This window comes from Bison bison, unplaced genomic scaffold (assembly GCF_000754665.1).
Source record: "Bison bison bison isolate TAMUID 2011002044 unplaced genomic scaffold, Bison_UMD1.0 scf7180017864032, whole genome shotgun sequence".
NCBI lineage: Eukaryota > Metazoa > Chordata > Mammalia > Artiodactyla > Bovidae > Bison > Bison bison.
In genome coordinates, this window is record NW_011494604.1 from 4014969 (window position 1) to 4031774 (window position 16806).

General features: G+C 34.3%; 1 protein-coding gene across 1 annotated transcript in view; it reads right to left on the minus strand.

The window, feature by feature from the left end:
* The window catches only part of FYTTD1 (forty-two-three domain containing 1), a gene marked incomplete at its 5' end in the record, with an annotated part of 32815 nt that extends 16015 nt beyond the window's left edge, over window positions 1–16800 (minus strand). The window contains 3 exon segments of the mRNA XM_010834314.1: window positions 4566–4714; window positions 12269–12397; window positions 16734–16800. Of these exon segments, the coding sequence (XP_010832616.1) occupies window positions 4566–4714; window positions 12269–12397; window positions 16734–16800 (345 nt within the window).
* Window positions 16801–16806: the final 6 nt, after the last annotated feature.

The window sequence follows — 16806 nt, forward strand, 5'->3', positions numbered from 1 at the left end:
GCATTCCATGCTAAATAAAATCAACAATTTAGAATCCTTGAAAGATTTAAAACATATTATGTGATATAAATCAGAGAAAGACAAATATATGGTATCATTTATATGTGGAATATAAAAAAATGATATATATGAACTTATTTACAGAACAGAAATGGGCTCACAGACATAGAAAACAAACTTATGGTTATCAAATGGATAGCAAGTAAGGGGAAGAGAGATAAATGAAGAGTTTGGGATTAATATATATACACTATGATATATAAAAAAGATAAGAAACATGGATCTACTGTATGGCACAGGGAATTATAGTCAATATCTTGTAATAACCTATAATGAAAAATAATCTGAAAACATATATCTGAATCACTTGCTACACCTGAAATTAATACATTATAAATTAACTATATATCAATACAAAGAGTTTTAAAAAAAAGAGAGAGCTAATTTCCAAAACAAATGTGTGAGAAGAAAAAAAGGGAGGTTGTGATAGCAAAGAAACCTGAGTAGAAATATAGAAATTTAAAAAATTCAATGTCATAGAATATTAGCACATGAAATGTCCACTTTTTCTCTCTCCACATAAATTCAGTCCATCATTAAAGCCTAATTCAGGTTTCCATATTTTCCATGAAGGCTTTTCAAAAGTCTTTGACAATATGAACTGTATATTTTACTTAATGTAGATTCCCTTGTATTTTAAAAATATGAGAAGTATCCCAAAGATACAGATTAAAAAACACAAAAATTACAATAGTCTTCATTTTCATGAACATTTAGAGAAGAAGTAAATGTAAAAGCAGGAATAAAGAATATCAACCATACAGAAGAAATGCTATGAAATCAGACTAATGATAGCCCATTCTGAGCTTAATATTTTGTCTTTAATAAAAATACCAAAGACCATTTTATAGGTAAATGTAAAAGTTCCTTCTATAATGTTACTGTCACATGTCATTTTCCTTCAAAATACCTGCCATATGATAATCATTTAGTTATCTGTGTGATAAATTATTTAATATTTATTTGAGTTCTCCATGAGGACAGGGATTTTAATACAGAATCCCTTGCATCTAGGACATACTGAGTATTCAGTCAACATGAATTAAATGATGATACATGGTCAAGAACTGTCAATAGTCCAATAATGTATTGGGAAATTTGTGTTCATGAATCTAAGGTTTGTATATGTGTACAAAAGTGTTTACAAAGAATATCTAGCAGTAAGTTTTCCCTACAGAATTTTGATATCAAAAATTATTCCTTGAGGGAAAGAAATTAAGGTAGTCTATTTGAATGTTTTTCTATTAAAGTAGTATTTTATTACTTAAGTATTAAAAGTAATAAAATTTTAAGTGTACAGTTTGATGAATTTGGGTAACTACATGTAGTCATGTAACACATCATAACCAAGATATAAAACAGTACCTTTAACCTTAAATGTTTCCTTATGCCCCCTGCAATTTCCTTCCCTCACATGACTCTAACCCCAGGCAATGCCTGATCTGTCACTATAGTTAGTTCAGCCTTTTATACAATTTCAAAGAAACAGGATCATAGTACATAGTATTTTGTGTTTGAATTCTTCTGCTCAGCACGATGTTTTGAGATGTATCCACACTGTCTTGCACATTAACATTTATTCCTATTTTACTGTTGAATTCCACAGTATGAAGATAAGGTATTAATAAACTATCAAAATCAGACAAATGATCAAAACTACCCATTAGCAGAATATAACTGCTATTTATGCAGTTATTTTTTTAAGTTTACAGAAGTACTAAATAGTTTAGTGCTATTACAGTCCAGTTAAAAGTTCTACAAAACATAACATACCCTCAGTTTTAGGAAATTGTGAATCTAAAAGGAAAATGTTATAGAACTGACACTGACAAAAGTAATATATTCCAGTCAAAAAATTCCTTAAGAACTTTCACTTGGCAGATACTTTAAGCTTTCTCTAAATAAAAGAAAAAAATTCATTCTTAGAGATGTTCATTCCCCTCCTAGCACAGTCATTTGCTAGTCATAGCACATCCCACTTAGTATTTCACTTCATCTGTAAGAAAATGTACATTTTTATTGAAATAAAATCTTACTATTGCATATAAACTGTGGAAAGGAAGAGATAAAGTAACAAAATGTCTAATTACGGTCAGGAATTTTTTTTAAGGTATAAAATTTCTAAGTATATTAAAGTATTTGGGTAATTCATTTAATGAATATAAAAGGATGGTATAAGTTATTTATATGTAAAAAGAAATTTCGTAAATTGCTAGAAAATGATCTGCTTCACAAGTACCACAGTCATTCCTGTTCAGATATTAATCTACATTCAGGTTGAGAGAAAGGTTCTTAAGTACCAGAAAATTTCAAACCATACCTTTTCTAAAATCATTCAGTCTTTGAATAAAAACATCTTACCATTCAGTACATTATTCTATAATTTATAGAGCTTGTAAGTATTCTATAATTTAACACTTTCAATTTTCACTATTTTTAAACAACTCAAAAGACTATACCATATGTTGCAATCTAAAATTTTTACTGGAGCAAGTTCTGTGATGAAGTTTTAGAGACAGCTGTTGGTGATAGCAGAACTGAAAAGTTAAGGTGTAAAGAGAGTTGTGGTTAACCAGAATACATTCTTAAAGATATTTTAAGAAATGATTCATGTCCTGAATTTTTCAATTAAAATGTCTTACTTTCATAATCAGAGAAACCAAACAGGTTAAAAAATAGAAGAGTAGAACATTACATTCCTTGGTGGTTCAGACTTACTAAACATAAGAAATTAAAGAAAAACCATGTGTGAAACTATTTTAAGTAGTGCTTTATTTAGCCAATTCGAAATTTACTCCATTGAGATGTAAATAAAAAGTCAATTAAGATTTGAAAAGTAGTTAATTTACAGTGGGTAAATAAATATAACTCTAATTAAAAATATAAACTAGAGGAAACAGTTATCCACCCAAGAGAAATGAAAACCTGTGTCCCTACAGACTTACAGGGATGTAAGCAACAGTATTTACAATACCCAAAAAAGTGAAAACAATGAAAATGTTGTCCATCAACTGGTGAATGGATACACAAAATATAGTATATCCATATAATGGAATATTATTCAACAATAAAAAGAGATGAAGTACTGAGACTTGCTACAACATGATAAACCTCAAAAGTATACAGCTAACTGCCAGCCCATATACTACTGTATGATTCCATTTACAGGGATACCTTGGAGTTACTGGGGATTTGGTTCCAGACCACTGCAGTAAAATAAATACCACAAAAAACTCAGTCACAAGAATTTTTGGTTTCCCAGTACATATAAAAAATTATATTTACACTATAATGTAGTCTTTAAGTGTGCCACAGTATTATGCCTAAAAAAAGAATGTACATACCTTACTTTAAAAATACTTTATTGCTAAAAAAATGCTAACCATCATCTCAGTCTTCTGTGAGTTTTGATCTTTTTTCAATAGTACCATCAAAGATTATGGATCACCATAACAAATACAATGATGAAAGAGTTTAAAATATTGTGAGGATTACCAAAATGTAACACAGAGACAGAAACTGAGCAAAGGCTGTTGAAAATAAGGCACCAACAGACATGCTCAATGTAGGGTTGCCACAAATCTTCAATTTGTAAAAAACGCAGTATCTGTGAAGCATAATAAAGTGAAGTGTAATAAAACAAGGTATGCCTGTATATGAAATGCGTGGGAAAGACAAATTTATAATATATTTACAGCAAGTAGATTAGTGGTTGCTTGGGGGCATATGATGGGGTATGACTGTGAATGGACATGAGATTTCTCTTTAGAGTGATAGAAATGTTTTTCTAAAATTAATTATTGTGATGATTGTTCAACTCTAAATTTTCTAAAATTCACTGAACTGTACACTTAAATGAATTTTATAGTATAAAATTATACATCAATAACCTATTAAAAACTGCAGACACACATCTGTTAAAAACTGTATACACACACACGGGGGCACATGTACAAGCAAAATTAAGAACCTATTAAAAAAAAAGTTTATATTTGATAATGTGGAAGTTTAGGTATTCTTCATGAATGACAATCATTTTTATTTAATTATTAAATTTTTTATATAAGCCCTAAAGTACTACATTAAAAAACCAAAATATTCAAATAAAATGTTCTCTCAAGCTCATTCACAAAAATACTAGTACAAATAAAATTTTATTTTTTTTCCTTAGTTGAAATATAGTTGATTTACATATTGCATTAGTTTCAGGTGTACAGCAAAGTAATTCAGTTGTAAATATATATCTTTCTCAGATTATTTTTTATTATAGGTTATTATAAGATACTGAATATAGTTTCCTGTGATATACAGTAAATCCTTGTTGCTTATCCATTTTATGTATAGTAGCTTGTATCTATTAATCCCATACTCCTAATTCATCCCTCCTCCCCTCATTCCCTTTGGTAACTGAAAGTTTATTTTCTATGTCTGTGAGTCTTATTTCTGTTTTGAATACAGATTCATTTGTCCCAGAGTTTCTGATTCAGGATTAACTATCATCCTACCTTGTCACTTAGAGGTGGTCGATTCATAGGACTAATTCCTTTTCGAATTCCAGTTGCTTTCCTAGCTGCAAGGCCAGTGATAACTCCATAAGGACGTCTCTTCCCAGGCATCACTCTTCCTCTACGGCTCAGACTATTCTTACCAAAACCTGTAAGGAGAAGAGGAAAAAACAATCTCAGAATCAATAGGATACTGTCTTTCTTAAGCAGGGTGGAGGACATGAGAGTTTTTCACTTATTATTATATAATACTTCTTTTACTATATTGTATAAGTTGCACTGAAAAGGGTTCTGCTACTGGTAATGGACTGCAAAGGACCAGAGGATTCTCACATTTCCTCCTAGCTATCTTCTCTTCAGAATTACTCTCAACAAAGAGAACAGTCTCAACTTTCCCTGTGCAGCTGCTAATCACATATGCTTATTGAGGACTTGAAATATGACTAATCTGAATTGCGATGTAACAAAAGAAAATATAATATTTCATTAATAATTTCATATTAATCATACATTATAAAGATATCTCAGATGTATTGGGTTAGATAAAATACATTATTAACAGGTGCCTCACACTTTATTTGTTTGGTGGCAACTGATTTAGAGTGGAATCATTATCTCCTATTTACTTACTATGCTGCAATCTGGGTTCTTTGTTTTCAGTCTTACTGTATTCCAACTGGTTTTGCTAAAGTCTGCAGTAAACTCCAATGAATATTTTAATCTCTGCGGCACATGACATTACTTACTTCACTCTTCCATTATATGTCTTATCTATTTAAACATTCATTTTCTAATTATGGAAAAGTAAACATGTTCAACTGCATAAATCTTAAAAATATATAAAGTATAAATAAGAATATAAAAGTCACCACCATTATTAGGTCACCACTTAGAGATAACAACTACTAACATTTTACATTTTTCTAGTATTTTACTTATACACATATATTTCAAGTTAACACTTTTAGAATCAACTGTTTTTAAGCAACACAAAAGACTGTATCACATGAGGTAATTTACAATTTTGTAGTACTGTGGGCTGAGAAAGCAGGCCAAGTCAATCTTCCAGCAAGCATATTTCACACTCAAAATACTACTTTGTAGTCTATGTTAACACTGTATTGTGAATATTGTGAACTACACTAGGTAACAACTGTGATATTGGCCATCCTTAATTCTAATGTCTTTAATATTCACACTAAACCATTTCAGTTACTTCTACCATTACTCTACCATAAAGATTACAATAACACTATAGATAACACATTTTTATACACAGCCATGATCATTTCTTCAATATATAAATTTCCAAAGGTCAAAATGCTGTATCAAAGAGTAAAGCAAATTCTTAAGGATTTTGATTCTTTTGGTAAAAAATCTCCTCCAGAATGACTGTATTTATGTATATTTCCAGGAACATAAGGGTGCCCATTTTTCCACATCATTGACTACTTTGACTATTATTCTTTTTAATCTTTATCACTTTATGTTTGAAATTAAAAAAAAAATCTCATCACATTTGGTAGTTTACTAGCAATAATGAACACTTTCCATGTGTTTTTTTTTTTTTTATCTTTCATTCCCAAACTGCCATGTTCATAATCAGTCTTTCAGGATCAAGTTCTAATTTTCTTTGATGCTCTAAGAATTACTTTAAATTTATAATTAATTTTTCAAGGATTGATATCTTTACAATATCCAGGAATGTGCTGTCTTTCCACTCATTCAAGTCTTCTTTGGTCACTAAATTGGCACAGTAAAGTTTCAAGGTTTTTCCCCCATAGGTCCTGTACAGTTCTCATTAAATTTATTAAAGGTATTTCATATGTTATTAATCTCAAAAAAGATCCCTATTAATAATTTTCATATTGTCATTCCTGGGATTATAGAAAGCTATTGAGCTTTCAATAGCTTCTAATCAGCTATCTCACTGAATTCACTTATTAGTTCTAATAGTTTTTCAAATTATTTTTTGGGATTTCTGAGTGACAATCATATTACTCACAAATAATACTATCTTCTTCCTTCCAATAATTACACCTCCAATTCTTTTACTTCTTAATGCAATGGCCAGAAATTCCAGAGGACTATGCTAAGTAACAATTGTGATACTGGCTATTCTTAATTTTAATTTGTGGGGGAATGTCTTTAGAATGGAATCCTGTGTAATACTATACACCTTCAATGTGGTAACAGGTCTAGCAACTTGCTTCACAGTCAAACTAAATAAAATAGTTTACTGTAGGATTTCTCAGGACTAATGTGTGTGATGAATCTCTTAAGTCATAATCATGTATATGTCATTCTCAAATATATAATTCCATAATGCTTTTTTGTGGTGTACCAATTTTGAGACCAGAATTCAACAAGGCAGTTAGAAAAAACCTGTTATGATGGTTGAACCATTTATGAATTCATTGCCTTTACTGCCCCACTTCTGTTACTGGAACATGTCTCTTACCAGTTGGCTTAATATTAGGCTTTGTCAGCAGAGGGAGCTGCAGGGACTCTAGAAGCTTTTCTTTCAAGTTCTAGTGTGCAACTCAAGGTTTGTTTCTGTGGCATAGGACAGTCAATGGCAATCATTATCCCCTCCCCTCAAGCTAAGACTCTGGTGAGGTAAGAGAGGCGCCTAAGGCACAAAATTTGAGAATGAATGACACCTTAAATTTTAGGCCCAAGGTATCTATCTAGATCTAGTCCTAGGTATCACTCTAATTCTGACCCTGCTCATCCTCCAGTAAATTAAAGCCCCCTCATCCCTACAGTGGGAGAAGGCAATGGCACCCTACTCCAGTACTCTTGCCTGGAAACTCCCATGGACTGAGGAGCCTGGTAGGCTGCATTCCATGGGGTCGCTAAGAGTTGGACACAACTGAGTGACTTCATTTTCACTTTTCACTTTCATGCACTGGAGAAGGAAATGGCAAGCCACTCCAGTATTCTTGCCTGGAGAATCCCAGGGACGTGAGAGCCTGGTGGGCTGCCGTCTATGGGGTCGTACAGAGTTGGACACGACTGAAGCGACTTAGCAGCAGCAGCAGCATCCCTACAGATCACTTCCCAGTGAATTCTATCTGCATGGCAACTCTGTATGGTAGGGAATTCATGCAGATTTGTTCCTTTTTTGGGTGCTCTGCCTTAGGACTAAAAGTAATGATCTTATTAGTTTTATAATCATCAAAAAAACAATAGAGATATAACTTTTTAAAATATTAGGATCAAATTGTTGCTACTCTTTGTGTGATTTCCTTCTAGAATTGCAACCAAATGAAAATCAAGCATGATGGGAAAGCCTCTAGTTCAAATTAAATCTGTAACAACTTGCTATTTTTATTTGTATTAAATAATGAAGGATCTACTACTGTGCTAGGCACTGTTCTGAGTACTTTAAATGAGAACTTGATGAAGCTGATGCTAACATCTCAATTTTGCAAGTAAAATGAGGCAAAGAATAGTGACTACCCAGAGGTCATAGTTAGAAAATGGCAGAGCCATGACCTAAGTGCAAGTTTCTGTGGCTCGAAAAATTGAACACTTTTCCAAACGATTAAAGAATAATAAAAGGCAGAATATAATCTGGTACATTTCCAAAGAGAAAAAAAACAGCTATGACAGAAAAGGCAGGCTCTGAGCTAGCTACAAAACACAAACGATGTGAATAAGGAATAAGGCAAACAGTGACAAGTACAATTCAAAGACATAGGCAAGCACAGTGTACTGAGAGTCTAGAGAAAAGGACAGAAAGTGAATGGATGTGGTAGGCACAAATAAGAGGGCTCTAAGTGGGGATAAAGACTATACCTGAATAGGAATTGAGGGGGTCATGGAATTCATGATTAGATTATATCAGTTTTGAAGCAGTATCTTATACTGAATGGAAGACAGAAGACAGTGAAACCATTCTGGATGCTATTGCAATATTAAAACATAACATGATAAGGGACTGGGAGAGGAACAAGGAAATCTGAATGTATTCCAAAAGAATGAGTGAATTAGTAGAACAAAGAGAAAGTTTAAAGAGAGCAGGAATCCATTATTATACCAAAGTTTGAGGCTTAGATGAGAAAGACTCATGAAAAAAAATCTCATCAACAAGAATAAAAAGAGGTGGAGAGGGAAGGATTGGGAATTTGGGATTAGTAAATACAAACTAGTATATATAGGATGGATAAACAACAAGGTACACTACTATATAGCACAGGGAACTATATTCAATATCCGGGGTAAGCCATAATAGAAAAGAATATGAAAAACTATACACACACACACACACACACACACACACACACACATATATCACTGAGTCACTTTGCTGTACAGAAGAAATTAACACAACATTGTAAATCAACTATACTTCAATAAAATTTAAAAAAACACACAAATAAAAGGAAATTCTATTTCTAGGTGCTTTCTATTATAGTTACTGTTCCCATTCTCATCACCCTTTCTTTCTACAATCTCTTATTTATCAACAGCTTCTCCTTTACCTTCTAAAAAGCCTAGATCATCCCTTTCTTCTCCTTCCTTTTCTACCTTTGAACAAACTTCACTAGCTCTATCTCAGTTTTAGCAACAGTTCTATTTTTCACCCTTTCCTTGTCATGTTTCATGCAATAGTCTTTTCTCAGTTTTCACTCATTTAGCCCCTTTAGAAAGTTCTCTTGTCTTTCCAGAGTACCTTCATTCTCATTACTTCAACTACTACCTCTATGAAGATCCTTCCACATTTTAAGCTTCACCAGAGCAGCAGTTGAACACTAGTCATGTGTTAGAGGGACATACGGAACTTTAAAAATACCCAGATCATACTTCTGCAGATTCTGGTTCAGTAGCAATGGAGTGCAGCCAGACTATCAGTCTAATTTATAAAGCTCCACAGGTTCAACTAATGTTGAGAATGAAAACTAGACATAGGAATTTTCATCTTTCTTTTGAATCTACAGCCCAATTCCTTCATGAATTTCTTTCACAGACACATCCAGTTGCTTAATTTCTGCAGTCAGATCACTTACACGAAGACTTGAGGGATTTTCTAGAAAATATCATATCACAAAGTGTATGCAATCGTATTACTGGCTCCTTTTCAAATCAGCACACAAACTTCTCCCTGCCTCTTCTGCATCTAAAAGAGACAGCATTCTCAACCTTTTTGGTCTCAGGACCTCTTCATACTCTTAAAAAATTACTGAGGACCCCAAAGAGCTTTTCTTTTCATGAGTTTATGTTTACTGATATTTAGCATACTATAAGGGTGGTATGCTGTTGGCTCAGTGGTAAAGAATCCGCCTGCCAATGCAGGAGATAAGGGCTCAATCCATGGGTCTGGAAGATAGCCTGGAAAAGGAAATGGCAAACGGCTCTAGTATTCTCGCCTGGGAACTCCCATGGACAGAGGAGCTTGGTGGGATATAGTCCATGGAGTTGCAAAACTCTTAGGGACTAAAAATAACAAGCCATACTACAAATGAAAACTAAAACATTTAATAACGATGCTATTTTAAAGTTCACTAAATGTAGGGCAAAAAACATTTTTTAACGAAAAACAACTATTATTTTCCTAAACAAAAATATTTAATAAAAAGAGAAGCACTGATTTGCATTTTTGCAAATCTTTTTACTGTATGGCTTAATAGGAAATTTTCTGTTTCTGCATCCAATCTGTTTGATCACATGCTGTGTAGATTTTGGAAAAGTCCACTGTACATTCATGAGAGAATAAGACTGAAACAATTAATGTCTTACTATTATTATAGAAATAACTTTGACTGTTTACACCCCTTGAGTCCTGGGGATTCCCTAGGATCTCTGGACAACACTTTGATAATCGCTGTTGCATAGTATTCCATCCCTGAAGAACATTTAGGTTGTTTGTACAAATATGCATTGAGTGACTAAATTACATTTCAGGAATAGAATTGGGAAAACTTTATTCTCGTATGTGTTCAGTCATCAAAAATAAATGATTATTTGCTAAGGGCTCTCTGCTTATTCTGTTACCTCAAGCTAACATTCTCACTGACATTACAATGTGGAAATCTGAACTTATCCAAACCAATCAGAGCTTAAGAAAATCCCATCTCTCTCTGAACATTCAGTGACAGGAGCAGCTGTTCTATTTTAGGCCCTGTCACATGGAAGTGAAGAATATACAAGCGCAAATTCAATCTTAAAAGATCCTAAGGCACTTGCAGATCTTTAGCTCAATGCTGAGATCATAATCTCTGTAAAAGGAAAGCTTTTCTGATCCTTCATGAACAGGATCCTATTTCACCTTATTGATTAAATTACCACCGATTATCTTAGCACAAAATGCCTATCTAAAATCCTATAGTACTATCAGAATTTCTCTTATGATATTTCTCAACTCAAGTGTTTTTCACCTTATCTGTCACCTGAAGTTCCCTGAAGTAAAAGACTGCATCTTTACAAACCCCAACAAGTTGGTCAGTTCAGAGCATTTATCAGGTATTTAACAAATGATTAGCATAAACAAATGTATTTCTGGCTTCTATGAACTCTAAAATTATTTTAATATAAATCATATTTAAATATGGTATGTTGAATAACATAAGAAATCTTGAAATATAAATCACTGGAATTAAATATTAATTTTCTATAGCTAAATACCTGTCACAAGATTTATTCTCTTGAGTCCAGCTATCCAAGAAAATTATTAGGGAAGAATAAATTTTTCTGTACAGTCTAATTTTAGTTATAGGTATACGTTGAGGATATGTTGGCATATCAGCTGTTAAACGTAGGATTAATTATGTTCAATCTACTGGAGATTACTTGTTATGTTTTTTAACATATAGGACAAAAATCACCTTAGGAATTAGTTTGTCAAACATTTTTTCACATGTGTAAAAAAGATCTTGAGTTTTAAAAATCTGAACAAATGTTTATTCTGAAATGCTGATGTAACTGCTAAAAAAGTTAATGAGTCACATATAATTAATAGTATTCCCTTACAACCGTAAGTCCATTTTGGAACAAGATGTTATAAATAAATAAGCTTCTAGATTACTAAAAATAACTGTACATGTAGAGTTCCAAAATAATAGACCACATCTAAAGCATTCAATTCTGTGTTACCTTTGGAGAATTTAACAAATCTTAAAGATCCTGCATAAGATAAGTAACGTAGAAATAATTTTCTATGCAAAATAGCAGTCTCCATGTATTTAAAAGGTTTTCATATAAGAAAGATAATTTGTTTCCTATAACTCTATAGAATTAACAGGAAGGCATGATTTAATTCAAATTAAGAGAATCTTCTAGTAAACAGTGTGTCTCCAATAATGGAATAAGTTATCTTGTGAGGTGGTACGTTCTCCCACTGAATGTATTTAAGCTAGAGTTACACAGTCATCCATCAGACAAACTAACATCTAACTGCAAAGAAGACTGAGACTTTATGATATGTAAGATCCTTTACAAATCTATATCCCTAAAAATGACAAAGACTTTATATACTGAGGTTACTTTAAAATGACTTAATGTTTTTAAGACACACGGTTAATCACCTATTTAAGGAAACCTGAATTGCTACCAGATTGTAAGATTAAACAAAACACTGAGAGAAGGAAAAACATAAATCACTGATGTATTTCCTCCATGTTTTAAGTATGTATCAAAGATAGTATACTATGAACCCATAAATAATTGGCATTTTATTAAAGCTTACTTGCAAAACTTACCAGAATTCTGTTGAATACCCCATCTTACTCTCATCCTGAATTGCCTGGCGCTACTTTGCTGAAGTCTTCTATTTAATCTCGGGAAATTCTGCTTCTTTCCTTCCTTTCGATTCAACTTGATGATATCATCTGTGATAGACAAAATGTGATGATTATCTTCATTTTAACTTAATGACTCAATTACTCAGTCTCATTTTCTAGTTGACAGATTTCCTATGTCCCTAACTTCTTTTCTACTTTGGAAGCACTTCCTTAAAAGGATAATAATCCTAAGAACATAAAAGCTCAAATCAGCCAATATGTTTGGAGCAGTGAAGGAAAGTTTCATAGGAAAAGCTGAAGTCAAATTTCTATTATTCACAGTATTTCTTTTCCTAATGAATGTAAATAAGCAAAACCTGTTTACAAAAATTATCTGTATTTATCTTCTATAAACACAGAAGTCTTCAGTTTTAAAGATGACCAACTTTCAATAAAACCATTGGCAGTCAAATAATAAATCATTTATAAACCAAATTTCTAAGTTCATCTCAAGTTAGCAAATCTTTACTGAGTATATATTATGGTGCGATGAATATATGTGGCAGGCTGTGCCGTAATAAAAACAAATAAAAGTAAAATATGACTACTCTCAATAAATTTAAAATTAGTGAACGAAACAGACATGTAAATAATGAACATAAAAGACATATAAGTAAACAAGTACATATAAGTAAACAAGTACCAAACAAGTAAACAAGTACTTTTTGTACAGTACAAAAAGAAAACACTACTCGTTCTTTGCTTGTTTAGCACAGCAATTCAGGGTTACCTATTTTTCTTTCTACACAGTTCTCTCTTTTTTTTTTTTGGTCATGCCAAGGGGCACATGGGATTGTGGGATCTAATTCCTGGACTAGGGATGGAAACCGTGACCCAAGTGGAAGCTTGGAATCCTAACCACTGAACCTCTAGGGAATTCCCTCTGCACTGTTCTAAGTCTCATTATCTCCAAAAACACTTTCAAACTGTCCCAAGGTAATTCACAAACAACACACTGCTCTAATATCAAAAAAGAACAATGTGAAGATCAGGAAACTAAATGTACTCCAGATCCTATTTACATATGTTAAAAGGAGATTACTAGCAGACAAAAAATACCTATTTAAAAATATTCAAACAATTTCTCTGAAGTTCCAACTCCAATTCTGAATTGAAACTACAGCAAATAAACCAAATAAACTGAACACTTCTAAATAAAATTAATGAAACTAACAAACCTCAGTTATTTTTTTCCAAACTGCTCTAAATACAAATAATTTAACAACTGTATCAATATGACCATAGTCTTTTCTAAAGTCAAAGAAAGATATACAGGGATCTTTTCTCATATAGCACTACTCTATCTCACCCATCTTTCACATTTAAGACTTTAAATCACATTCAAACAAATAGTCATATAAAATAATTCAAATCTCCTCAAGAAGAGATGAATCTTTCAGCTACAAAAAAAATTCATCAAAGTTAAAGGGACTCAAAAACAGTTTTTATAAAATACAAAGATTTCACAAATCCCAGAGGCATGAACATGTTAAATTCCCAGTAAGCAGAAAGAAAATATAGTTAGAAAGCCACTACTTTCGAAGCACTACGTTCCTTTAACAAGGTGCTACTTAGTCTTCACCAAAAGTCTGAAATCTCAGAGTTCAGGAGAGTATTCCCCCTCCAAAATTAATTTGATCTGGAAACCATAAAACAAGAAACAGTAGAGTATAAATCTGCCTAATTAGGTTGATTTAAAAATAGGGCATTACAGAGTAAAACTAAAAATTAAAAGTAGCAAAGCATATCAAATATAAAATTATGTTTTATATTTAAGCATTTTATTACCTAAATCCTCAAGTTAAATGGAGCTACAATGACACAGAAGAGTCTTCTAATCTAAAGAAGAAAATGGCTTTCTCATAATCAAGGAGAGATAGTAACTGAGTATTAATAAGATGGTTCTTAAAGCATGCATTCATTCAATTCTCACAATAATTCCATGAAGTAACTATTTTAATCCCCATTTTCAAATTAAGAAACTGAGTCACAATGAGGTCAACTACTGATAACCTTGGTAGATAATTCTATATGAATAGTCACATAAACCCGAAAGAGCCACAGTTAGAAATAAAACAAAAAATTAAATTCTAAAACCTATGCAAGCCTGATAAAATGGGATATTCATTTTATCAGGGATAAAGTGGGATATTCACAAAACATAATAATTACTTAAAATATCTGTCTCTTCATCACATCTACATGAAATTCACTTTAAAAAAAAAGGCACCTGACAGAACGCTGTATGTTCTTAAGACAATAGAGAGACCAAGTTCTAGTTTAGCTATCTACTGCACTTCATCTCTACCTTCAAAGAGAATTATCCCTCAGTTTTCTTCACTTGAACACCCTAATTACCAAAGGAAAATGCATACAAAAAAACTCAGAAACTTAAGAAATGTATTGGTTAGAAAACACACGTTTAACACTTTCTACATCTACATCATGGTGCTCTGAAATACTGATTCCATCATTAACTTGCTGTACAACTTGGGCAAAGTTACTTAATTTCTCTATGCCTCAGGTTTTGTAAAACAGAAATAACAATGGCTTATACAGTGTGTGTGTGTTTGTAAATATGGTGCTTACGGTGTACCAGGTACAGTTCTGAGCAGTTTATCCATGCCTATTGACTCTTTTAACACTTACAGCAACCCTCTGAGGTAGGGCCTCACCTTTTTACAGATGAGGCACTAAGAAGCAATTTGCCCAAGATCAAATGGCTAATAAGCGGCAGAGACAGGATTTGAACTGAGACAGTTTGGGATTCCAGATTCCATGCTCTTTACAAGCAGTTATATACCTTATAGGGTTATCACTGGGATAATTTAACACATATAAAAATGCTTAGTCCAGTGCCTGGCAGGTAGTAAGCACTCAATAAATATTTACTATACTTTTTCTTGGCCTTAGTTCAAAAGATGCCTCATGTCTTTGCAAAACTATGATCTTCTGATGATCTGCTTAATTCATGTCTTGGGTTCTAACTTATGGCAACAACAGAAAGCAAGAGTTCTTAATGACTAAAAATCTTGCAAAAAAAAAAGAAACACAACAAAAATGAAAAATATCATCCTTGGAAAAGTTACACTTCTATATGCCCTGTGCTGTGCTTATTAGTCAGCTGCTAAGTCGTGTCCAACTCTTTGCAACCCCATGGACAGTATCCCGCCAAGCTCCTCTGTCCATGAGGATTCTCCAGGCAAGAATACTGGAATGGGTTGCCATGCCCTCCTCCAGGGGAATCTTCCCAACCCAGGGATCAAACCCAGGAAGCCCAATGATACTGAAGTGGGTAGCCTATCCCTTCTCCAGGGAATCTTCCCGACCCAGGAATCGAACCGGGGTCTCCTGCATTGCAGGTGGATTCTTCACCAGTTGAGGTACCAGGGAAGCCCCTCTATATGTCCCCAGAACTTTTTAAATATCCGAAAACTTGTAGGCCTCAGCCAGAGCTAACCATATCTAATGTCATAACCTAAATCCCGATAAAAACAGCATTACTTTTAAACCAACCAAGCCAAACAGACTAGTGCCTCCGTGGTGCTGGGTCTGAATTTTTAACTGAATCGCCCATCTTCCTGCTTTTTACCTAGTTGTCACCAAACCACTCCAACTCTTCTAGGTCCTATGCTTTACTTGTCTTCCTATCAATCCACATAAACCATCCTTCGCTTTTCGCTTCGTTTTGTTCTAATTTGCTAACTTGAAGGACTGGATGAGGAGAAAGTGCTTTTCTGGGCAGCACCTAATACACCACCATTCCATGAAGTCCTTTCTAAGTATCTTTTCTGTCAAGCGCCCCGCGGTGGCCTTGCCGTCTGCTGCCCGTCAGAAATGGCCAACTCTAGGGGCTTCTTGACGCTTCTGCGCGACGCCAGGCACAGGCCCAAGCGCGCAAAACGTCCAACTAGCCCTTCCCTGGAACCACGGATTTAACCGAACCAGCCCGGCTCTCGAAGAGCTTTCCTTAGAACGGTTGGCTCCGTCCGATCCGTGCCCTAGCTCCCTCGATAACGCCCACAACGAACACGCCTGAGGTGAAACGCGCGGAGTTTTCCTCACAAAGAGCCGGGGTCACCCGTGTGGTGGCGCCCTTCGAGAGGAAAGAGGGTCCGCACTCCTAGATCCCCCCCAAAGTCCCAACCCAAAGCGCCCTCCGCCCCCTCAGATACAGTCCGGCCGAGGGGATCCCCGAGGCCCTCCGACTTGACCCCGACACCTGCGAGCTCTCCCCCGCCCCCACGTCCCCACCGGCCCTCGCTTGGTTCCGCCCACCCGCAAGAAAACTCCAGCACCCAACCGCCCCTTCCCCCACAAACCACGGTATTTGGTTCCACCCACACCTCCTCCCACTCCAACTCGGTCCGACTCGGCTCCTCACCCAAAGACATATCAATTTTGTCCAGGTTTTCATTGCTGCGGGCTTTCGGCGGCGCAGGCGGCGGGGTTGCGGT